Source organism: Drosophila hydei, unplaced genomic scaffold, assembly GCF_003285905.1.
Source record: "Drosophila hydei strain 15085-1641.00,03,60 unplaced genomic scaffold, DhydRS2 tig00000243-arrow-arrow-pilon, whole genome shotgun sequence".
Taxonomy (NCBI): domain Eukaryota; kingdom Metazoa; phylum Arthropoda; class Insecta; order Diptera; family Drosophilidae; genus Drosophila; species Drosophila hydei.
The window spans coordinates 976,402-1,000,369 of NW_022045693.1; the positions used below are offsets into that span (position 1 = coordinate 976,402).

The 23,968-nt window shown below is 40.1% G+C and overlaps 6 protein-coding genes across 10 annotated transcripts; 4 read left to right on the plus strand and 2 right to left on the minus strand.

The window, feature by feature from the left end:
* Positions 1-1,792: 1,792 nt before the first annotated feature.
* Positions 1,793-6,613, plus strand: LOC111596028. 4 transcript variants are annotated; one of them, XR_002751231.2, is made up of 3 exons: positions 3,614-5,483; positions 5,949-6,250; positions 6,305-6,613. XR_002751231.2 is itself a non-coding variant. In XM_023310056.2 (2 exons), the coding sequence occupies exon 1, from the start codon at positions 4,127-4,129 to the stop codon at positions 5,471-5,473; it is 1,347 nt and encodes a 448-aa protein (XP_023165824.1). In that variant the 5' UTR covers positions 3,614-4,126; the 3' UTR covers positions 5,474-5,483; positions 5,949-6,613. The 4 variants fall into 4 exon arrangements, 1 of the variants encoding a protein (XP_023165824.1); XR_002751232.2 differs by lacking the exon at positions 3,614-5,483 and adding an exon at positions 1,793-1,898 and having other exon boundaries at positions 5,949-6,613; XM_023310056.2 differs by having other exon boundaries at positions 5,949-6,613.
* Positions 2,668-3,202, plus strand: LOC111596031 (V-type proton ATPase subunit e). Its single transcript, XM_023310059.2, has one exon. The coding sequence runs from the start codon at positions 2,797-2,799 to the stop codon at positions 3,052-3,054; it is 258 nt and encodes an 85-aa protein (XP_023165827.2). The 5' UTR covers positions 2,668-2,796; the 3' UTR covers positions 3,055-3,202.
* Positions 6,614-6,639: 26 nt separating the features above from the next.
* LOC111596029 (protein tipE) lies at positions 6,640-10,172 on the plus strand. 2 transcript variants are annotated; one of them, XM_023310058.2, is made up of 5 exons: positions 6,640-7,191; positions 7,389-7,584; positions 7,650-7,823; positions 7,887-8,123; positions 9,850-10,172. In XM_023310058.2, the coding sequence occupies exons 1-5, from the start codon at positions 6,948-6,950 to the stop codon at positions 9,893-9,895; spliced, it is 897 nt and encodes a 298-aa protein (XP_023165826.1). In that variant the 5' UTR covers positions 6,640-6,947; the 3' UTR covers positions 9,896-10,172. The 2 variants fall into 2 exon arrangements, with proteins under 2 accessions (XP_023165826.1, XP_023165825.1); XM_023310057.2 differs by lacking the exon at positions 9,850-10,172 and adding an exon at positions 8,485-8,870.
* A 1,018-nt stretch (positions 10,173-11,190) lies between these two features.
* LOC111596025 lies at positions 11,191-14,257 on the plus strand. The gene is made up of 9 exons (XM_030223641.1): positions 11,191-11,455; positions 11,528-11,675; positions 11,742-11,952; positions 12,411-12,495; positions 12,646-12,848; positions 12,903-13,069; positions 13,127-13,421; positions 13,730-13,867; positions 13,928-14,257. The coding sequence occupies exons 2-9, from the start codon at positions 11,530-11,532 to the stop codon at positions 14,255-14,257; spliced, it is 1,575 nt and encodes a 524-aa protein (XP_030079501.1). The 5' UTR covers positions 11,191-11,455; positions 11,528-11,529.
* A 1,259-nt stretch (positions 14,258-15,516) lies between these two features.
* On the minus strand, positions 15,517-16,420 carry LOC111596017 (cilia- and flagella-associated protein 298). Its single transcript, XM_023310041.2, has 3 exons — positions 16,046-16,420; positions 15,713-15,982; positions 15,517-15,648 (listed from the first exon to the last, which is right to left on the minus strand). Exons 1-3 carry the CDS (start codon positions 16,418-16,420, stop codon positions 15,517-15,519), a joined length of 777 nt encoding a protein of 258 aa, XP_023165809.1.
* Positions 16,421-16,924: 504 nt separating this feature from the next.
* Positions 16,925-20,040, minus strand: LOC111596026 (ero1-like protein). Its single transcript, XM_023310054.1, has 5 exons — positions 19,508-20,040; positions 19,173-19,439; positions 17,826-18,508; positions 17,457-17,765; positions 16,925-17,299 (listed from the first exon to the last, which is right to left on the minus strand). Exons 1-5 carry the CDS (start codon positions 19,655-19,657, stop codon positions 17,248-17,250), a joined length of 1,461 nt encoding a protein of 486 aa, XP_023165822.1. The 5' UTR covers positions 19,658-20,040; the 3' UTR covers positions 16,925-17,247.
* Between the last annotated feature and the right edge of the window lie 3,928 nt (positions 20,041-23,968).

The window sequence follows — 23,968 nt, forward strand, 5'->3', positions numbered from 1 at the left end:
TTGCTTGTTTATTTTACAAAACGCGTTGGTATTTTCATTGGCTTGCTATATTTATGTAACCACGACTGTATGCATAGCCATGTTCATGAATGTGTGTGTGTGTACATTTCCATGCTATTTGGGCTGTGCTTGTTATTCTTAACGGTACCGTTTGCTTAAGTTGGAAGGGGCACAACACTGCGACGCTCATGTGCCGTTGTATTACGAAACGGAAATATGCCGCCGAGCAGCACCATCAGCAGCAGCAGCAGCAGCAGCTGCAGGCGAGGCCACAGGATGGGCAAAGCGATGTAGAGGGCAGGTAGTCAACAACTGGCGACAATGAGCTCACATGGGCGGCACTAATAACTACTTCAATGGAGTTGCCTGTAGCTCGTCAAAAACAGTGTCGTCCGCACAGGTTGGGTAGGGAGTGCAAACAAAAAAATTGGAGCCGCATGTAATTTTCAATTCATTTGGCACGCAGGCCAGAGAGTGAGTTAGCTAGAGAGATGGAGAGGGGAGGAGAGAGTAAGAGAGAGGTGGCGACACCATGCCAAACAATATTATGCGGCATGGCAGCTACTCGGTAGACGAGCGGGGCCATGGCGGGTTGAGGACGCCCTGGCGACTCCTCGTGCTTTGCACGAAACGATTTTTCATTTGCGTTTTGTGATTCAATTGGAGCCCAGCAAGAAAAAAGCAGGCAAATGGGCAACCAATTGAAATGGGGGCCAAGCGAAAGGCGAGTGTGGTTAATTCTGTTTTTTTTTTTTTATGACAAACATTGCCCAATGACAGTGTTGTGGTTAACACATTAAGCCACGAGTGTCTCGCCTGGCCACTGTGACGTAGCACGCACACACACAGCCACACACATAGCCACACAAACAACAGTGAGGTGTGCGTGTGTAGCTGTTTACTCAAGGTTCAGGTTACGGTTACGCATTTTCAATCAGCAGAAAACAAACGGAACCTGAGCTCATTTACAGTATTTCGAAACAATTTTTAATGACCTGATTGCGCGTACGGGTCAAAAGTTCAAAATACAAAAAAAGAAAACAACGCACACGCACACACACACACATGCATATTCACATTTTGTCATTTTCGCTGGAGCCTCGGACCGACCGACAAAGAGGCGACGGCAATAAATGGCGGAGACAACGAGACAAGCGACAACGACGACGGCTGAACTCTTCACCGAAAGGACTGCCACTGCTGGCGTCGCTGCAGCTGAACGCTGGCTGAGCTCCAGCACGAGCTGAGCTTTTGCGATGTGCTGCGCTACACAAACACATGCACGCACACTCACACAAAGCGTGCGGCATGCGCGACAGCTGGCAAGCTTAGCAGCTGCCTGGTCAAACAATTTGTAGGGGCTTAGCGAGAATCGCTGCCAGCCAAACGACAAAGCTCGCTCTCACATGTAAAGCTTGCAGCAGCAGTCGCAGCAACAGTAGCGGCCACCCCAATAGATGACGTAAAGACAGGCATGGCCAGGCGCTTGCGCACGCCCAGCGACAGCTGCTCTCTCGCTTGGAAGAAATGTCAGAATATTTTTGTGGCGTAAACAGCAGGGAAAAAATGTGAGCCGCGAGCCGTGCACGTCACACTGAAAGTATTCATCTGTTTGGAAAATCACTAAGAAAATTGTCGAATCAAATCAAATTTGCTGCCTTACAAAAAATAAGAAACAATAAAACTGCGTTTAAAGTTAACAGACTTATATTAAGCAATAAGATTAAAATCGTGCTGCATTTCCATTATGAAACGCCTTTACGTGTGCGTGTGTGTGTGAGTGGATGTGTGTGCGTGTGTCGCATGTGCTGCTTTCAGTGTGTGCCTGCGTTTGTGTGTGTGTGTGTGTGCGAACGTAAATAAACCTAAATACATGGAACACCCACAATTTTGTACATGTGAGTAACGAATCATATTCAAAGAAATTAAGAAAAAAGAAATTAAAGTAGAAGGAAAATGCAATTGACCTTCTTTTTGCTATGCAAGAAGTGTTGCCTACTTAGCAGCGCATTCGAAATATTACCAAAAAAATACGTCGCCTCAATCAAACATTTGTGAAGTTCCTCAATAACAGTTGCCATTGATTATTCAATGGGGGAAAGCTGGACAAGCGGAAGGAAAAGTTATTGTTATATATATTGTGAATATTTTATAGCCAGCTAGCTGGACTAGTTGTCACTTTGGCTGGTAAGTCAACAAAGGAAGGACCTTCGCAAGAGAGGGAAGAGAAAGTATATTATTTCCTATAGACAGTGTTAAATCAATTCTGAAAAAGCTTTTATGCTCGACAACTCGTTGGCCAAGTGTTAAATTAAAACTATAAATAGGCTATAAACTGTGAGTAAATTCAATCAAATGGCATGTGTTACAAAGTGCGTCATATAGCCTCCTTTTTTAGAAGCAAGGGGTTCCCCTTTTTCTAAATTTATATTTATATATATGGATACATATGTTATATATAGATATATATATTGAATATCTCTCGCATAGCACATCACGCAGCTATATATATTTTAAATTTGTAGCTTAACATTTAACCCTAGGAAATACCAATATCCGAACAAATTCCACACATTCAAATTCAGCGCCCATCATTCGGTCACCGTGCAGCAAGTTGGCAGCGCTGCGTTTATTTTTAACAGCGTTGCTTTCACTATTATTAGAATATATCGATAGTTTTAACAACAATCGCAAATCAGCCAAAAAGAAATATAAAACAAAGCCAACAAGTGAAATTTGCAATTTTGGCCTAAACTTTCCTTTGCACAAATTAAACTGCCCAACAAATATTGAGCCATGGGCGCCGACGTACTCCCTATACTATTCTTCACTTCACTGTGGGCCGCCGTTGGCATTGGCGGTTCAATGATTACGCCCCGTGGACCACAAAGGCAGCTGATTCAATGTATTTTGATGCTAACCGCAGGCTGCTGCTGGCTCTTCTGGCTGTGTTGCTACTTGGCACAAATGAATCCACTCATTGGACCAAGACTTAGCCGGCGGGCAATACAAATCATAGCCGAGTCCTGGAATATGCCCATTAAGGAGGGCTAACAAAGGATAGAGCACGAGGAGTAGCATGAATAATCTTATTAAATCTCTATATGTCATTAATTAAACTTATTTTACAACTGTTAATTTTGTGCATTCCAGCACGAATTGTAGAGGAAATATATATATATATATTTATACACAATGTAAACACATTAATAGAGCCGAACGTCATAAACGCCCACTCGCTGACCCTGCCCTGCATTCAAAATGGTGGCGTAAACAGCCGTAGGGCGTAGCAGATGGAGGCGTGGCACGTGTTTCAGTCACGATTCAGCTTAATCAATGAAAGCAGCAGCTGGCAGCAGAAAGAGCGAGTGCAGCGCAAGAGAGGGGCAGAAGAGAGCGCAAGGGCTTTGGAATGCGGATTTATTGATTTTTTTGTTAATAGAAAATGCGCGCGCAGCGCTTTGATTTGCTGAAAGAGTCATAGAGAGAGATGAGAGCCAGGCTGAAGCTGGCGGCATGTTGTCGGCGGTCAGGATGGCGACGACGACGACATGAGAGAAAGCACGAGCTGCAGCAGCAATTCAGTGCGAAAAGTGTGCAAGGCGAAGCGAGGCGAGGCTCAATAAAGCAGCAGCAGAAATTAATAAAACAAAAAAAAAAAAGCCAAAGCAATGCCACAGCTGCTAAAACTAAAATCGAATATTAGAAATTAGCAAAAGCAATAGCTAGCTGTTAAATAGTTAATTAATAATAAATAAGTTGTTAAATCTAGTTTCGAGTTGCAGTGCAGAAAACCAAACGAAACTTTTTCGCACAAAACTTTTTTGTCACCAAAAATCGATAATAGATTCAAATTGTGTAAAATTTAAACGAGCTGCAAAAAAAAATTGGAAAGACATAAAAAAGCGCATTACGCACGAGCTTTAAATCTGGTTATATAACAAACACACACAGAGCAAAGGCGAATCGATAGGACAGGCCAAGATGAAGCGCAACTAATTGGCCAAGCACGCGAGGCATTAGCATAAGCGAGAGTAAAAGAGAGAGAGCGAGCGAGCGAGAGAGGGAAAGATAGTGTGACAACATTCTGGCCGAGATTAACCTAGAGTAAAGCGCAGCTACAGTCATGGGCAAGAAGAAAGTGCCCAGCGAGGAGCTAATTGTGCCACCACAGGATAATCGCATCTGTGGCACAATTTGCATATGCCAAATGACGCTCGTCCTTAGCTCCGTAGCGTTGGTCTATCTCACTGTGGCCATCTATATGCCATCGACGCGTGCCTTCAAGAGCGGCATCGATCCAACTCCTGTCATGTGCACCACCACTCGCGCCGTCAACAAGGACAGCTGCGAGTGGGGCAGCTGTGGCGAGTGGTGTCTGAGCAAAACATCTGGCGCCTGTATACAGATCTATGTGAACTTGCGCAGCAACGGCACGAATCTTACGTTTCAGAACTGCACGAATTCAGCGAATAAAACGTGCTACGGCATCGATCAGGACCGAGCGGACAAGGCGCGCTGCATCAACGATGAGTGCAAGAATCTAACTGGCACCTTTAACTGCACCGCCGGGCAGTGCTTGAACATAACGGACGCCTTTGAGTGTGTGTTCCACAATAGCGACGCTCCAGTCAAGTGCTCCGGGCGACGTGGCAAGATCAATTGCATGGACATCAGTGGTTTGTTCTCTTGCAGTCGCGGCACCTGCCGCAAGATACGCACGCCTTACAATTGCGATAGACGCTGCGTGGATATACCCACTCGGAACAAGAATGTGGTGGTGCTCAGTGGCGATAAGGTTTATCTATCGCAGTGCCAGAATGCCATCAATGCGGAGACTTTGGAGGAAGTGTGGAACGAGTCGAGCGATAATGTGGCCATGACATCGTGTTACTTCATCAAGAACACCTCGGATCGAGTGGATGCTGTGGATTGCATCAATGGATCGACGCTGGAGCACAATATGCTCACCGATTTGACCAATTTTACATATCTCAGTCATTTGCACGTGTCGGTGGCGACGCCGGTGCCGGAGATAGCTCCGCCCGACGTCGATTTGACCATATCGAACGAATCAAAGCTGATGATCAATTTGGAGGGATGTGTCAATACGCTGATGGATGAGTGCAAGGAGTTCCTGAAGGTGTTCGGTCGGGATGGCAGCGATCATAATGCACGGGCTCGCTTCCCCTGCTTCTATTCGCCATCGAAGAAGGATATTGTTGTGGCCCGTTTCGATCTGGAGGTCACCTATCGCCAGTTCGTGTTCGCGTCGGTGGTGCCGTCGGTGCTGTTCGTGGTATCCTGTTCGGTGCTGTTGCTATGCCAGCGCACCGTCTATGTCGGCGACGATGCCAAGATGCGTTTCAAGGGCTGCGTCGACACGGAAACCATTCTATCCAAGAACAACGTCGGCGCACCGACCAACGGCGACATGGGTGGAGGCGGTGGCGATGAAGTCATGGCCCTATGAGATCCGTCACGTAAGCTTAACATAAAGAGCCTCTTCTAACTAGGGTAAATACACACACTTAGGCCAACTATGCCACGTCGGACAATTGCTTAATTGACAAACGAAGGGTAAATCGAATGAACCGTTACTTGTTCACCTCGTAGTGGATCCAAATCTAGGCGACATACTATAGCAAACCTATGCTCAAGTAGAGTTAGTGATGATCTTTAAGACGTTTAGCTCATTTATACTTAGGCGCAGTCTTACAAATATAGAAATCCCAAGTGTCAACTGCTATTGAGCACTCGCATTTTATCATTTCCCTAAAACTCCTTAATATACTGAAAGTATTCCTTAAACGTTATTCCTGTTAAAACAGCCTCAGACAACTTCCTACAGAAATCCTTCCTCATAACCCTAATTCCTAATAACTTTTATTTAGAAAAAATTATCTAAGAGACTTATTTAGATATTTTTTCTATCTGTATCTTTGCAGGCATTCCTCTGCTCCAGGAAGACAGTCCGGTTCATCAGACTGGCGTCTTCGCATTGCAATAAATGGAGTTGGGCATAGTAAACAATCGAGAAACACTTTGTAATCCTTCCATCGAACTACTAACAGACCACACACCTGAGCGCAGCTTGCTAAAGGACACTCCTGAGCTAACAGCAAACACAAAAACGAAACGAAAAACTATATAAAACTATATCTAAAGAGATATCTATATACACCACATGCGAGGCACGTGAACAATTCTCGAGTTACGAACACACAGAACCGAAGAGAGGACAATATTAGTATAATTTCTATATTTGAATTTGATTTTTAATTCTTGTTTTTTTCTTGGATAGGCTAGAAAAGCGCGCCATCTACTGAGAGTAATAAGCGTTAGGCATGGCCTGGTTGATTGATGCTTTAACTTTAAGTTAAGAAAGGAGAATCTATAGGGAATACCTTCAATGCACTCACGCACACACGCACCCATACACGGACACACACACAGACACCCACACACACTCACAGAGGGAACTAGAATCAGCCCTTAGGAGCAGGCAAATAAAATTCAGCAAATGGTCAAACGGTTTGGAGGGATGCGTGATCAAAACTAAGAAGATTTATTAAACAAAACAAGAAGAAGAAGTTAACCTTAAACTAAATTAAAAACAAAATAAATTTAGATAAAAAATTTAAATCCAACGCAATTTTAACAAAAAAAAAGACTTAGATTAAAGCTAAAAGAAAATACAATTTCCATTTCGAAAGAAGAAAAAGGCGCAGCAGAGAGAAACTTGCGAGAAACTTGGAAATCGAGAAGCAGAACGCAGAGAGACAAAACTCTCGGCAAAAAGTTGTTTATTGTTGTAGGCTTAGCGAGCAGCAAACGTTAGCGGTGTTCATTTTTAAGGCTTTTAGTGATAGAAAAGAAAACACAAAATAGAAGAAAACTTTTATCCACACACACTCACAGACATACAGATACACACAAAAGCAACCATGAAGAAGAGCTCCACATTGACGACCACCACATCGATGCCAACATCTCCGACGCTGTCGGCGCAAACGCTTTCGGCCAGCAAAATGAGCCTGAGCAGCAGCCGTTCGGGTCGTTCCTCCTGCCAATCGCATGGACCAGTTCGACCGGGCAGCGGTTGCGTCGACGCCATTAAGGCCAAGCGAGAGGAGATCGAAATCGATACCATACTCGAGAAGGCGAAATTCTACACCTCCGTGTGCCTTGGTAAGTTCTTGCTTCAGATGTCCTTGCTTCAATTAGTTTTTCTAACTGTTAGTTATGCTTCCTTTAGTTATCCTTCTTTCAGTTGTCCTTCCTTAAATTGCCCTTTCTATGCTTCCTTCAGCTGTCCTTCCTTCAGTTTTTCGTTGTCCATCCTTCATTACATAAGTTACAAAACTAATGAGAGTTTCTCTCCATAGGTACGACTGCCATTTTGTCGGTGTTCACATTTCTCTTCCTGATACCCTTTGTTGTGGATCCTGCAATTTCAACAATCATCGCCGACTACGATCCGGTGCCGGTGACCTGCGTTGTGATCGATCACATCTATGCGGAGGGCATTAAGAATTGCAGCTGGAGTTCGTGTCGCGAGGGCTGCACTTCATCACTCACTAAGTATATAGTTTCTCTATTAATGCATATCTGATTATTTACGTGCGATTTGAATTCTATTCGACCAGGTGCCATCAGTTGTTTGTCAACTATACGCGAATACCCTACAGCGAATGGGAGCGCAATCCTCGAGACTTGGAGCGCGTCAATTGGGATGTTAGCTACACAAAGTTTCTAATCAATTCCGAGGGTTGCGGCTATCCACCGACGACCAATTGCAGTGTTTTCGCCAGACAATATGGGTGGGTCAACTTAGTGCTGTATGCCGTATGTGAAAGACTAATCCACAGTTCTCTTTGCTATAGCTTTAATCACATTGGCGAGCCATTTCCCTGCTACTACAGTCGCGCCTACCCGGAAGTGGTTATCGGGCGTTACTCATGGGAGAACAATCTGTACCACTTGGTACTCTCGCTGATTATACCGAATGTTCTATTTGCCATTTCAATTGGTGTCTTGAGCTATTGGTATTGCCCCTGCTGTGAGAAGGCGTGCAATAAGTCCTCGCGTGTCTATGCCGAAAAGTTTCCAACAAAGGAAGAGTGAGTCTCATTTAAACAAAACAGACCAAATCCCCCGTATTGTAGTAATACCCGCCCTAAACACACACTCACACATCCAACAATTTAAATAATATTCCATTGTGCCTTGTATTTGGAATTGTCATAAGTAATCGTAATCGTAATAGTAATCGTTATCGTTATCGTTCTCGATTGTACATGTTAAACCTTATTATATTGGCCGCTATAAACGTATTTTATCCTAAGTTTGTGAAATTACAATTGTAAGACTCGTTTCTCCATTCACCGACTTGTTCATGCCTTTTACGTGTTTCTTTCTTCCTTTCTCTCTCTATCCTTCTCTCTTTCTTTCTTTCTTTTCTCTTTGTAAAATTATTTTCAGGATCGTTAACTGCATGAAATGTAATACGGAAAAGTCCTTAACTTTGAATGTATTTTGAATGAATAACTAAAAAGCGACAGTGCCTGAATTTCGAAAATGAAATTGAAATAGGACTACAAAAACCTAGATCTAAGTAAAGCTCTATGTAACCAAAGGGAATCTCAGCACGCTCAGTACACACCCAATGCATAGAACATAAACAAAAAAGCTTTAAAAAAGTTACTCTGAAGTGTCCTTAGCAAATATATCTTTTCGGTCGATCTCAGCTTCAAGCTAAGCCATATCGTAAGAATCTAATCTATATAGCATTATACACCTCAAGGGCGTTTAGTTAGACCCATTTTCTCAACTCTCTACAAGACTTTTCTTCTAAAACTTAAAGAGCACAAAACAGATAAATGCATCTTATAGACTATATATATAAATATATGTATATATATATATGTTATATATATAAAATATTTCTTAGATACTTTCAAGTTTTACTTAAAAGCAAAGAAATTCTGCACTCGTCCAGGCTTTAAATAATATTCACTATACAAAGCTCAGTTCAAATTCGACCAAAAAACAAAAGAAAATAATTTTAAACTTAAATATAAAAAGTATATTTTTAAATCTTATATATATAATATATATATATGAGCATGATGATTTAATGTATTTGCTAGTTCAATGTTTTTCATTTTTGCATGTTTTACTTTGCTGCTGAATACACTCAGAGAAAATATGCCTAACAAGGGGAGAAAACGTTTATTTAACTTCTGAGTTGAGTCTTTAGACTTAACTTAGCCTGCACTTAAGCTCTGAGCTTAGCGTATTATAGTTAAAACAAATGGAGCTTATTTTGAAGTATTCGATATATATTTTCTAAATGCAAGCATAAGATCTTATTATTTTAAACCTGCATTATAATTTGAAGTGTGATAATTTTTCTAAAATAAGAATTTAATAGCTAGAAAAAGCTTAAGCAGCTAGAAAGCTGAACTAATTAACTAGAACTTGATACTTCTTTTAAAATTTTCATATTTTGCAGTTTTTTCTGTCCCAGTGTCAAAGAAAACTTAGATCAACTGAATTCCAAAAGTTTTGGAACTAAGAAAAAAAATGCAGAATTTGACAGCCTGAAATAAGCTTTAAAAGTGCATAAGATATATAGATATTTAGGCTAGGATATTTTTGGTTAGTCTGGTTATATTATATAATTCAATGGAAAATTATGCCTGCTGGCCTTTTCTCTGAGTGTACCTATCATAGGCCTAGCACACATATGGAAACAACTCTCTGGCATGCTTTGACTTAATTTGTTAACTGACTCAATCTAGCATTTGATCTATATAGCTTTACGATTCCAATCAATTCTTTTAGCAAACTTCTGTGTCACAGTGATGAAGATGATGAAATGGAATACTAGCAAAAAATACAAATTAGTTAAACAAAACACAAAAACCAACAAAAAAAACTCCTTAAACAAATAGCTAATTAACTATGTAGTCTATACCAACACACACACACACACATATATATATATACAAATAGCTTATATACTATATATTGAAAGAGGAAACCATCTGCCATTATTATATAGGACACATTTACTTATAGCGGAGCATTGACAAAACCAAACAAACTTTTCAAACTAATTTTGTTAAGAACTTTTCAATTCGTAGAACAACTTGCTTTATATACCACACACATATATATATAAATAACTTTATATTACTTGAGTTTAAGAAATTTTCGCTTATTTCTTGTAACGCTTCTCGATGCTCCACCATTTCCATAATATATAGATACATTAGATAAAACTCAAATTTCTACACAAAAATAAAAGAATAAATAAGATGCTTGTTTTCAAAAAAGAATTGTGATAGTAGTCATAAAAAAACAAAAAAAAAAAAAAACAAATATTAAGTAACAAATTCGTAAAAACGTAAAAATCAAATGATTGTAAACCTAGCTAAAAAAAACTGGGATTAGAGAGTTCTACATATGAACTACATGAATTCAGACACACACCATAGAAATCGGAACCAAATATATATATATATATATGAATATTCCACAATCATTCAAACTCACAATTTGCGACATTTTGAAATTGTTTTAAAAAACTTATGTAAAAAAACAATATAAAAATGAAAAATTTAATGGAAATATATAACAAATATATATAAATATATATATATGTATATATATATATATATATATTTATGTATACATATGTATATATGTATATGGTATATATACATATATATAGCTTAATAGCAGTACCGATATATAACGCACGTTGCTTATGAGAATTTTTTAAAATCAAACAAAAAAAATCCGACAAATATTTCAAACAAAAACATTTTTTACTTAACGTGTCTTTATCAAATAAACAAATTTAACAAAACCAAAAAAAGCTAACGGCCTAATTACAAATAAACAAATTACACTAAAAAAAAACAATAAAGAGAGTTTTATTTGAAGGATTTCAAAGCGAGGGTGAGAGAGAGACAGAGAGAAAGCTTTTGCTGTGCGCAGGCGTTGGGGTCAGGGAGGGTGGCGGGCAGGCAGGCCAAGGGTTTGTTTTGGCATACTTTTACTTTCGCTTTCATTTGGAAAGTAAAAGTACGCTTTGAGCAGCCTGGCTAAAAACAGGACAATGCCAGGACGAACAGGCACAGGCACAGGCATTGACTGGTTCAGTCAGTTGCAAGCGAGCGGTCAATAGCAGCGCACCGAAGTCTTTGGCACTTGTTGTGTGGGCATAGGAAAACATAGGAAAACACAGCAAAAGGACATTAAAAAAGAGCAGCAAAGGACATGCACAGCAAGTGCAAAAGTTGGCCAAAACAAACGCAACTCAAATAGTTCGTACGGCAAACAAACAGTTGACACACAAATAGAACAAATAGCAGCAAATCAAACAGCAACAGCAAGTGGAACCCACCCTCAACCCAGTCACCTTGAAAAGGATATATATAGGGTAAAGCAGCGAGAAAAGAAAAAGTTAAAGTTGACTTGATTGCGAATTCAACAAGTCCTATCTACCCTATAGCCATGGCACGTCGCAAGGACAAGCCGCGCCTTATACCCGAACAGGATAAGCGCATCTGTCGCGCCATCTGCCTATGCCAGCTGACTATGGTGCTGTCCTGCGTCTCCATTGTCTATCTGAGTGTGGCCATCTACTCGCCCTCGCTCAAGTGAGTACCGCACGCTTCCCATCCCCCACTCTCTCTATATATTCTAGCTGCTTTGTTCTACTTCAGAGCCTTCAAGTCGGGCTTCGAACTGGATCCGGTCATGTGCCAAACAGTCGATCGTCAAATGCCCAACAATTGTCCTTGGGCCTCCTGCGGCGAGTGGTGCTTGACTCGCACCAGTGGCTTTTGTCCGCAGATTCACTCGGTGGTGCGACGCAATGGCACCGATATACAACTCAACAATTGCACCAGGGTGACCAATACGTCATGTGCTCAGGTAAGCTGCGGAGTTTGAACCAATGCGAAGTTTAAGATCTTATTGAATCTGTGTAGTTTCAACCACAAGTGGCATTTATTGAGATTGAACCACTTAGATTCTCTTCTTTGTAGAGTTTGAAACTTTATGAAAAGAGTTTGAACCTTTAGTAAAAGATTTCTCCACATGAAATTGGTTCCTTCATAATGTTAAGACCACAAAATAAAACGAGCAATAAAGTCGTTTCCTTGAGAAAATTAAACCTCTGCTTAGTTTGAACCATCAATAAAAGAAAATCGCAAGCGAAATGGATGACTCAGAGCCTGTCAATCCGATGCGAAGGCAAATATGTGTCAAGTATTTGTAGCATTTGCAGCATTTCTCTGGCGCCAAGACGTCTTTACGATCCATTAACGGAAATGGACATGCAAACATCTAATCTTTTTACTACATCTGCCGCCCTCTTCTATCGCTTTCAGATTGACCTGAATCGATTGAACAAATTCAACTGCAACAATGGCACCGTTTGCAACAACATTCGCGGCGTATTCAACTGCTCCAATGGTAAGTGCCGAAAGATAGGATAGGATATCATAGTATTATAGTATATTGCATGAAAAGCTGAGTCTTTTATAGAGAGACTAACAGACGTATGCTGAAGTTCATTTCAACTTCTCTTTAACTTCATCTCAACTCCGAAACTTCTTTATTCAGGTCACTGCAAGAACATGTCCGAGTTCTTTTTGTGTCATCACAAGCCCGATGGACCAGTTATTAACTCTGCCAAGGACAATACCAAGCTGAATGGCTTCTTCGAGTGCCATGGCGTGCACTGCACGAAGATCAAACGACCCTTCAGCTGCGATCGCTATTGCTCACGCATAACTACAGCCAATATCAATACGCTGATCATGCACGTAAGTACCTCTAAAGGATGTCGATTATAAGTCCTCTTGACTATCTGCCTGCAGGAGGACAATGTGATTGCTGCCGACTGTGAGAACGCTGTGGCCTTCAACGAGGCACGCGGCAAGGAGCATGGCGTACGCATTGAACCCACCGAGTTCTGGAAGGAGGACGATGGCAATCTCTTGACCAACTGTGCAACAGTCACTCGCGAGTCAGACAATCGCATTACGTAAGTGACGAATAGAATCCAACTTATATAAGCTATATTCGAATGCTTTTCTATTAGTGCTACGGACTGCCTGAATGGCACCTTGCTGGAGCATGAGACTCTGCCGGCTCCGTATATGAACTTCACCCAGTTCTGGGCCATCTATGAGAACAGCACACATGCCGTAGATCCGGAGCAAAAGTTTCTGCCCAACCAGGCCAATCTAACCATTTACAGCTGGAAAAAACTGTTCATCAATCTAGAGGGCTGTGTCAACACACTCAAAGGAGAGTGCAAGGACTTCGTGGCCCGCTATGGCAACGATGGCGATAATAACACAGCTCAGTCACGCTATCAATGCTACTACAACAAGGTAACCAAGCAGCTGGCCAACCAGCCGAGCTGGGGGATCGGGTTTCAAATGTTGCGTACCAGGAGCATAAGGCAAGTTTGTAGCAGGTGGGGTTAAGGCAACTGCCACTCGTAACCAAGGAATTGGCGCCAAGCAGCGCTGTATCAGGTAGCGCAGTATGCCTTGTAGGCTATAGCAATTCAAAAATAGGGTATTATATGCTAAGAGTATGTATGTAACAGATAGAGAGAAATGTAGTTTGCAGGGAAACAAAAAGAGAGTATCTCGTAGTCTATCAGTCCAAAGAGCTTTAACCACCCTTCTTTCAGGATGCAAATGTGGAATTTGTGGTCGCACGCTACGATCTGGATAAGGTCTACCGCGAGCTGGTCGTCTCGCTGATTGTGCCGATTGTGCTCTTCGTGATCTCCTCCATTTCGCTGTGCGTGATAACGAAGTCCGTCAAGGTGAGTTATACATTTTAGAGATTATCAATTGAAGGCATTAAATACTTCCCTCCTTTGCAGGTGGGTGACGATGCGAAGATGCGTTGTGTTTGCGCCGGCGACGATTCGGATGATGATGTCTTTGGCAATGCGGCCGCCAATCAGCCGGAACAAGTTTATGACACAGATGACGATGTGGTTGAAATAGAACAACAGCAAGTGGTTGAAGTAGAGGTGGTGCAGGTGTCTGAACAGGCGCTGCCTTATGATACACCCGAAATGATTGGCAGCACCAAATCCTTGATACCGTTAAGTCCAACTGCCGGCTCCAATGAACAGCATTTCACCGAGGATCAGGACGAAAAGGCGAGCAAATGTGATGTGCCCGAAAAGCCGCTAGTTATACTCTAAATATATATAGCCCTAGTCTATATATAGTCCTATATAGTTGAAGGTTAGCTATAAAATGAGCTCGGTATATATATATATATATATATACATATATATATATATATATATATACATATATATATATATATATGCTTGAAAATCGAAAAAAGAACAACCAACATAACATGGAAGACACTCTACCAAATATTTAGGGACCTGCAAAAGTTTACTTAAAATCTTTGTTTTTTATATTTATAGAAATATTTATATATACATATATCTGGGTTTTCTTAGCATTCACATTCTTTTATAGAAAATGTAACTCTCAAGAGCTTTATAACTAACCTCTTTAAAGTTAGGATTACGAACAACTATATATATATAACTATTTAATCAGCTTGGTTCAGTAGATGTGCCTTGGAATTTGCAAAGTCAGTTGCATTTAGAACAAGAATTTATATATATATATATATATATATATACACACACATACACATAATCCAGGGAATATATTGTAATACAAAACCAACGACAAAACTCGACAAAAACTCGATTCTTATCTGCTGAACCATATAACTATATAGATATATATATACATTTATATAAGCTCTTAGATTCCTTAATAGGAAATGGCACCAAAAATGTTTTTTTTTTGGGCAAATGCATTTATTTAGAGAAAAGACGACAAATCAAGTTTGTAGAACACAGAAATCACATAGATTTAAGGTCATATTATCTTTGGCCTCGATTTTCCATTTTTCAACGGTTAACGATTTGAGATTTAGTAGCTATGCCTATATACAATGAATTCTCTTATACTCTGAACTAGTTTAGCTCATCTATGCGAAATTTATCTACGAAAAATATGGGCAGCAAGTCTGGTGAAGAATATTTCAAATATCTACCTTAAATTTTTGTTTTTTTTTTAAGAAAATTTATGGCAGTTTGGGAAGTATTACTGAATATTTTTTAAGCCCGATTTGCACAATTCCTAAGAAATAGGGTATAGCTTTTGAGACCCAGCTTAACTTAACTTTCTACAAATTTCATTAAACCTATGTAATCCATTTATAGATATATATACTTTATATACATATGTAAGAGCATACTTATAGAAAATATTAATAAATAAAGCATTTCAAAGCTCGCTCGAGCAGGAAAAGCATGTTTGGAATCACAATAATTTGGATACTTTTAAAGAAGTTCATCAATCGCAATACTATCTATTTAAAAACTCTTATATCCACCATCACAGTTCTCCTTACACTATTTAAACGAGCTTAGTTGAGACTTACCTTGAGCTCCTCCTGTCGCTTGAAGTTAGCTGCCATCATTTGTCGACGCAGCTGCTCGTTTATGACCTGCTCCCTGCCAGGTGGACCCTCACCTAGTTGGTTTAGCTTGACCACCACCTGATAGAAGATAAAACATATAGCTATTGTAACATCTACATATAGCTGAAACTGGTTTCACCACCTTAGTCTTATCATTGCTGCCCAAATACTCCTTCAGCTGCTTGCCCATTAAAATTTGGCGTCCTGCAAACCACAATTGCGCCTTGGACGGCTCAATCACCTCCTTTGAGGCCTGCGTGCCACTTAAATCCTCCATATTAATAAATTCCATTTGTATGGTATCATGCGGAGGCAGCTTCATTGGATAAACAATCATCACGGCGCCGCGCAAAATGTTCAATGCCTCCTCAACGATCTTCAGGGTCAGAGCCGAATTCGATTTGCACAATTTCTATTGAATATGAAACGGTAAATAGCTATAAACATACACGATATGTACAATATAGCAATATACCTTGTCTATCATTGCCTTGGCATCAGTTACCGCCTTTTCTAGCACTTTGCGCATTGCTTCGTTTGGCTGTTGGCCGTTGCGCCGGCACAGCGGATCCTTGTTGAAGCTAAAACCGCCCATGGGAATGCATTTATCGGCCCATTCATCCTTTAGATGTAGCTCCTCGATCTGATCATCGTTCAGCTGCCTCATCTGTTCAGGCAGCATTGTACCGTGCTCGGCCAGCTCCTCAATCTCCATGCAAATGCGCTGAACTTTCAAGCGGCCATTGTAAACCGATACCAATTCTCGTATAACGGTATCGGTGGCCGTGTTCACACTTGTTTCATAGAGAAACACATGATCATCGCCGCGTTTCACATGTAGCACAACCATTTTGAATACAAATATATATTTAGTTTAATCAAGCCGTACTTCTTGGGCTCAGATTTTCATCTGTTTAACAAAAAACTCGGTTGCTATATAACATAAAAATATTGTTGATTGTTATTGAGTGTGTTTGAATGTACTGACAGCGTTGTCAGCTTGTTGTTGGCATGGCAACGCCTGATCAGTTAATGTTGCTACGCAGCATGTCAAAAATAATTGTTATCGTAGCGCCGCCACTATTAACGTCGCTAGTTTACAGTAGGCATGACAACGCTAACTATGTGTTACCATTAAATGAGATAGTTGCTGTACGACAAACAAAATTGTTATTTATTATCGATTGGCCTCCACTATTCAGACTGTCCTACGTTTAATACTGCGGCATTTTGTTTCTGTAACGGCTGGAATAAAAAACATACAAAATTATTGCACAAGAAAATTTTTTTATTTTTTCATTGTTTCCTAGAAATAGTTATGCAATAGTTCACAATAAATTAATATACTCTAACTTACAATATGAAAAATATACACCTGTGTAGCGGAAATAGGGGTGGGGGTAGTAAAGTACAAGTAGCCTACGTATAAACCTTTTTAATGCATTCCCAATATATACAATAATACAGCTGTCCACGGTTGGTAGCCTCTGGCTGCTGCTGGTAACTATTTTGGAGGGAAACCGGCCCTAATCATATCCATCATTAAATTATGTCTAAATAGATGTACGCATCAATTAACTAAAAGTCTTTGAGCAGTCGTACGCGGATGAGAGAGCTCGAAATGTAGGGAATTTTGACTCGTGACGTGTTTTAAGGGGCGTTTTACTATTCATCTGGCTATCTGAGTACACGCCGGAAATTTTCCATTTCGTATATACTGTTGGATAATCTGAAATGAAACAAAAATACATTAATTAGTGAAATGCACGAATGTTGTTTAGAAAAAAGGGCAAGTGACCTTGTCAGCTAAGCAATACCCTGTATCTTCTGACGAGGTATTGTTTTAGCATATTCACAGCTCGCTTAACCAAGGTTTAAATACCCACCTGCCAAAGGCATTGAAGAGCGCAACAATTTCTGTTCGCGACAATCGGAATATAGGATCCGCCTCGATGTGTGGCTTGTCCCAAATCCCACTTTCCGTTGCCAAATTCAGTTTTTCCGAGTAGAGTATTTTGAGTGCGGTGCCCAGACCTTGCGTTTGCAATTTACCCCACAGCTTACACTTGTCACAGCCAACACAATCCATAATACGTGAGATATTTCGGAATTTCTCTTTATAATCATTTTTGAATTTAATCGAGGCAATGCCACTGCTGAATAGGGCATTCTCATTGAAGTGTGATTGGAAGGATCTGTAATGAGATACGATAACATGAGATACTTCTTTTATAGAAATATAGAGCTCTACTTACTCTATGACCGTTAGCATGTCGTGCATAGCCAGCTTTACTTCCTCATCCTCCTCGGCGATTCCCGTATAATAATTCTCACGTCTCAAATATGGCGCTGCCTTGGCCAACGCTCTCAATTCGACTAGATAGATAAAATATAGATTGCGTAGCCAGTGTGGACCTTCGCCGCTAGTTGTTTCTGGACTAAAGCGACGCTTAAACTCCTTGACATTAGGTCCCCAGATGCCTTGGGGGTCTAGGAAATCCTTTGTCTCTGATAATAAATATTTCGAGCACAAGTGTATATTAATGCTTGAGTGTAATCCGGAAATGATACGATAGAAGGCACGTTGTTCCAGACAGACATCACGCAACTCCATGTGAGGCATATAGCTGGAGAATTTATTTGCGGTTTCGTTGTTGCCACCAAAACAGTTCTCCAGATATATGCTCTTCCAGATGCGATGTGCCGAATCGCCTTTATAGCCCGTATACCGTTCCGGATTCAACAATAGATCCACATACTGTGCATCAACATCATGATCGTCGACAATGCAAAAATCTTCCTCGGCTTCATCGTGTTTAGCCCACAATTCGAATTCCCTATGAGCCTGATCACTGATGCTCGTATCCAGGAAACCCAATGCACTGTCAAAATCCTCGACATCCGAGCATCTGCTCTCCAGTTGTGCCTCACGGGTGTACTAGATAAATATAGATCAGTTAATGAGGAAGTCATTACGAGAGAAGAGACTTAGCTATACAGCTGTTTAAATAATAATGCAACAATCTTATAGACTTAACAGCTTGTCTGAGGAGGCTGGTCTCACAATAAGAGGCGTCTGAATGAACTTTTCACATCTGTATCAATAAGCCACGTCATGTTTAGCTGATTGTCAAGCACTGAAGATACTTATATATACTATATGCAATATCTTGCCGACACGTTCATTCATTGAGTTATATATTTATAGATAGTGATTGGAATTTATGACAATTCATCCAATACAGCAGCAAGATAATAAATAAATATTGTTACTTAAAGGAAACGGTCTGTCGAAAATCAATTAATACACCTGCTGATAACAGAATTGGAGATACAGTGAAGTTTCTAAAAAGGGACAGCTGCCTTTAATTAAAACATTATTTAAGGCACGAATCGATTATCTTTCACATTTGTATAGAACAAAAGCTAAATGATATGATATTGCGTGAACTTCAGGCTAACTTTCACTGTAGTAACAGCAGAAGACATTCGTTTTAGGCTACTTTCACTGTAACTGCTAATAATTTGTGCAGCCCCTTGAAAAGAAATACGTGCTCTACATATATAATGCATAAATGCATAAATATATAAAAAAAACATACCTTGAATGAAGCCGCCTTATCACGATGCTCTGATTGATCCTTTATGCCCTCGGGTATGGCCTGTTCCTCGCAGTTTTCGACCTGACAGAAACGTATGGCACAACGACTGTCATCCGGCCAGAAGGGACAGTCCTGCTTCAAATTAACCTTGTAGAATCGAAAGAAGTTCTTCACTAATAAGCTCTGAAGACGCGGATAGACTTTCATGTTATTAAAGTGATCAACCGTGTCCACATCACAGCTGCAATCGTTAATAGAACCTTCGAGCTGCCGAATAAAAATATTTATATATATATTTGGTATATTTTTATATATGATCCACTTTCAAACCTTACCTCACAAAAACAATTCTTGTTCGTTTCAGCTTCATCGAGAGCTGCAAAATAGCCGCCCGTAAAATCGGTCCAATATAACAGAACAAGCAAAGCGATTGCTAGGCCACTGCTCGCTAACGCCTTGCGCCGCAATTTATGTGTACTTGTCATAGTTCTTCTCTACTCTGCTACTGGTTTTTTGCAACTAACTCCCACCGATTTCGTCAGTATATTAATTTGTTAATGTCGCCAGTTAAGAGGTATTTATTCACCGCATTGTTTGTTTGCTACGACGCAGCTGATTTTGGACACGTACGTATATTAATATCGATATCTATTTGATGTGTGATGTGCCAATGGTATCGATACTTTCATGCCATTCAAAAGATAGCGCTGATGGCGTTGCCACATCAATTCAGGCCAATCAGTCAACAGTCCCAGGCCGTTACATTCAAAAACTACAAGAGAAGCATTGATGTTATTGTAATTTTATTGAGAATACATTTTAAATTTTGATTGTCAAGCCAAAGAGTACATTCTGTATTTATTCTAAATATAAATTATATGCTTAGTTTTAGGTAAATGTAAATGTAAAACAATTAATTGACTGATTTGCATTGATATTGATTGAATTGTCTTCAAATTGATTGATAAATGTTAATATTGTTGTTTTCTATTTTTGATGATGTTAATTAATTACATCAAATATTGATTTGCATCTATTCACTGATAAAGCATTCATCTTTTGTTCCCATGACAAACCCTCAGCCCCTTTTTACATGATCCTCAATATGCAAATCGAGTTGTTTTCTTCCAACTTTCTCGCCTCTCCCTAAAATCAGATCAGAAGATCGAGCATGGCTGAAGCGAGGAAGGGTGGCAAAATGATTAAGCATTAATCGCTTAGGGAACTGTTCTACCAACGTCTTGGAAAACAAAAGATGTAACCACAATAAAAACATAGATTATCAAAATTTGACTTAACTGTAAAATTTAATACTAGGTGGAACTGAAAATAAAATGTATAATTGAATTAAAACCAAAAAGTGTTTTTATCAAAAAATATTTTTAAAAAAATAATTAAAAATTTTTTTTTTTATTCCTTGAAAAGTCTTATATTTCTGATTTTCTAATATCTTTAGACCTGTACCATGCACCCATTACTAAGCTCTCACTCTTCCCATCTCACGTGTTCTTATTCGCGTCCGCCTTGTATACTTCATTATCATATATAGCTGTCCGATCCACAGTTCCCACGAAAAAGTGAAATGACAAAAACGGGATGAGCATGAAAAAACACTCGCAAACGGTATAAAAAAGAGGAAAAATCAGCTAAAAAAAACTTTTACACAAGCAAAGGGTTTAATCAACTATATTTTTTTTAAATAGGACGATTAATGTAGAAAAAAAGGAGAAGCGAAAAACATGTGTGGCCGAAAAGGACGACCCTCCTTTCATTGTTTGAGATTGAAAAGGAATCAACGTGATTTGCATACGCAGGACGACAGAGAACGAGAGAGAGACGGAGAGCGGGGACGGCACAACCACCACCACCACCAACACAGGACTTTATCTATTTGCCTTGTGCCCAGGGGCCAGAATTTCAGGTATACGAAGTATGCTCACAGAATGATAAATAAGTTTTTTTCTATAATTTTTTTTAAAGTTTTTTCACTTTTTTTACCACTTTCAATTTTTTTAGGCAGCGTTTTATTCAAATTTCGTTCGTGTGAAGAATGTTTAGGATGTCTGAAGCCTGGGAACATCCGAAAAATACAGAGGCTGAGACGCCGCATCACTTAAAAGATCTTCCTTAAGGTTGTCCTTTTGCTAGACATTTGTTAGACATGCTATAGGCTATGCCAGCTCTAATTAGCTAGACAAAGTAAAAGTAAAAAAGTAGAAATTCCTTTCTTTGCATATTTGAGGTTAAGATTATGTTGCCCAAGCCACGTGACGTTCGGCTTAAGCAGGCGATTATGCAATTTTTCCCAGCCTCATTCGATTTCTGCACTCATAATTGCATTTCGACATTGTTTGACAACAGTAAAACAGTCAACAGTTATCCTAGCAATGCATTTGCATGCGAAAATTCAGGTAATAAACAAATTCCCTGCTGACTTGCGAAATTTGCATAGGGTTCGCACAGAGTGCACTTGAGATTTGCATAACTAAGCCTGGCGAACGATGCGCTGAAAGGGAAGAAAGCGAGAACAACAATCGCAGCAATATAATCCGCTAAGTGGGCACACTCCGGGGTTAATGCTTAAGCGAAGAAAAAGGTCGCAAAATTTCTGAAGTGCCAATAATTGCAGCCATTACAGCTGTCAAGCGATCCTTTTTTGCGCACGACCAGCTGTAAGCGACCTATGCTCTGCCTGCTGCCGAGAACAGGTGGCAAAGAGAGCGCAGCGCTCGCTCTTTGCTGTTGCTCTTTCGACAAAGTTTCTTTTGCTCACTTTCTCCGGCCTGTGGCCGCTGCTCGTGGCTGCTGCTGGCCTTGGCGGCTTACCAAGCATCGAGAACCTTGAGCATTGGTCAGTTTGTTGCTGGCTTTCGCAAGGTGCAGTTGCCCCGGCATTAAGAACGGTTAGTTACGTTATTCATATAAGTGTGTATGTATACAAGTGTGTGTGTGTGTTGTAAGAACTTTGCATACGCAACCATTAGCAATTGGAAAACTGTGCCGCATTCCCGACACGTCTGCGCCGCCTTACGCTGTCCTGCTGATCCAGCGCACAGTTATGTGTCGTCTTGTGCTTACCGTTACCATAAATTCAGAAAGAGCAAACAAAGTAGAGGAAACAGAAGAAGGGGAAAAAGTCGCTTAACTTGTTCGTATTGCGGCCCAAAGACGAAGACTCAGTCGCAATGGTTTTGGATCAGTCGCTGTCTTTGGTAGAGTGATATGCATGTGTGTGTACGTGCCTGTGTGTGTATGTAACTGTGTCTCGGGACTTTAATGGAAGTGCTAAAAATGAAAGAGTTTATAGACAAGAGCATGCAAAAACAAAAACAATCTGCAGTTGACCAAATAAAAATTGATTTCAACTATGCTACACTTAGAGAAAAGAAAGCGTATACTCATATATTCTTATACTTACACATACATTTAAAGTAAACTGAATAATGTTTTATTTATTATTAAATTCATAATTCAATAATTTGGAATATCGACCTTGGCCGCATTTCGATTTGATTTTAGTGGAAATAAAAAATTTGTTTTTTTCTCTTAGTGTAGCTAGTGTGCCTGCCAACCGTCGTTTACCGTTATTGTTAACCGTTCGATCGGCATTTGAATGCGTGTTTCTGTTTCGGTTTCTGTTTGTTTTGGCTGCCGTCGTTTAATGAAAGAATTTCTTTACGACTCGCCTCAAGTGTGAGGAACACATAATTCGCATGCTAAACTTAAAAAGTGAGTGCGAGCGAGAGGTGTAGTGGAGCAGGCTGTAACATGCCACTGTTACTGTTGTTGGTGTCGCGCCTTATGCAGCTGACCTACTTAAACGAATTTGGTGCCGGACTTGGTATTCATGATGGCGTAGGTGTGCCCATGCGCCAGACAGAGATAGCGCGTGGCGATGGCTGACCCAAAAGACGTGCGCACTACAGTTTTTTTTTGGGTTCTACCTGGCTTAGCCAAGCGCTTGGAACAGGCGCTTCAGCTTTCTAGCTGTTCGTTCTTTTATATACAGATTGAGGATTGTCACACGCCTGGCTTAGTGACAATTTTTTTGTTTTTTTTTTTTCTAAATAGTCTTGGCCCTTTAAGTCTAAAATTTCCGGTTTGAACGTGAAAGCGACGCGCACGTGAGGCAAATGCAGCAAGCGATAAGAAGGGGAAGCGGGACACTAGTTGTGGCCGGCACATAATTGTCATTTAGCTATAGCTCTGCCATTTTTCTTCGGCTTTTAGCCATTGTCAAGTGCTAGTCAACTACATATTTATTGCCAGCACTTTCGCTAAAGATCTGTCAACTGAGATTGGTTTCAATTTGTCTTCGTTGTTGTTTATTTTTGTTTTTGGGGCAATGTACTTTCTATTTCATTCATAATGCTAAAACGTTTCATCTTGAATTTTGGGAAGAAAAGCTAGACTTTCAGTGAGATTCAATGAGGAATTTAAACCTTTGCTTAGAATTTAATGTACTTTTAATTGTGGTATTTAAGCCATTAACTTGGCTTTTATTTCTATTTTGATATTTTAATACTTTTTTGGCTCAGTTCAGTTTCTTCGGTTAAGACTCTTACCTAAGTTCTAACTCTTGCCTTTAGTTTTCCACATTGGTCAAAAGTTTTCACAGTTAAAACGAGTCTGAACTGTACTTCAACTACCTTTTAAACTATTTTCATGCAACTGTCAACCCAAATACATTTATTAGGCCTCGTATATCAAATGCTCTTGCTGTACCACTTGTTTTTTTTTTTGTATCCCCCTGGGAGACGTATACGTAATATTAAAATGGGGCATAGTAGATAAGA

Coding starts and splice junctions, on each gene's coding strand:
- LOC111596026 (XM_023310054.1), bottom strand. CDS start 19,657: ATGACAAGTACACATAAATTGCGGCGCAAGGCGTTAGCGAGCAGTGGC. Junction 18,509..19,172: donor ATAAGGCGGCTTCATTCAAG/GTATGTTTTTTT, acceptor ATATTTATCTAG/TACACCCGTGAGGCACAACT. Junction 17,300..17,456: donor CTCTTCAATGCCTTTGGCAG/GTGGGTATTTAA, acceptor GTTTCATTTCAG/ATTATCCAACAGTATATACG.
- LOC111596031 (XM_023310059.2), top strand. CDS start 2,797: ATGGGCGCCGACGTACTCCCTATACTATTCTTCACTTCACTGTGGGCC.
- LOC111596028 (XM_023310056.2), top strand. CDS start 4,127: ATGGGCAAGAAGAAAGTGCCCAGCGAGGAGCTAATTGTGCCACCACAG.
- LOC111596029 (XM_023310057.2), top strand. CDS start 6,948: ATGAAGAAGAGCTCCACATTGACGACCACCACATCGATGCCAACATCT. Junction 7,192..7,388: donor CTACACCTCCGTGTGCCTTG/GTAAGTTCTTGC, acceptor TTCTCTCCATAG/GTACGACTGCCATTTTGTCG. Junction 7,585..7,649: donor TGCACTTCATCACTCACTAA/GTATATAGTTTC, acceptor CTATTCGACCAG/GTGCCATCAGTTGTTTGTCA.
- LOC111596017 (XM_023310041.2), bottom strand. CDS start 16,420: ATGGTTGTGCTACATGTGAAACGCGGCGATGATCATGTGTTTCTCTAT. Junction 15,983..16,045: donor CCAAGGCAATGATAGACAAG/GTATATTGCTAT, acceptor CATATTCAATAG/AAATTGTGCAAATCGAATTC. Junction 15,649..15,712: donor GCAGCAATGATAAGACTAAG/GTGGTGAAACCA, acceptor ATCTTCTATCAG/GTGGTGGTCAAGCTAAACCA.
- LOC111596025 (XM_030223641.1), top strand. CDS start 11,530: ATGGCACGTCGCAAGGACAAGCCGCGCCTTATACCCGAACAGGATAAG. Junction 11,676..11,741: donor ATCTACTCGCCCTCGCTCAA/GTGAGTACCGCA, acceptor GTTCTACTTCAG/AGCCTTCAAGTCGGGCTTCG. Junction 12,496..12,645: donor CGTATTCAACTGCTCCAATG/GTAAGTGCCGAA, acceptor TTCTTTATTCAG/GTCACTGCAAGAACATGTCC.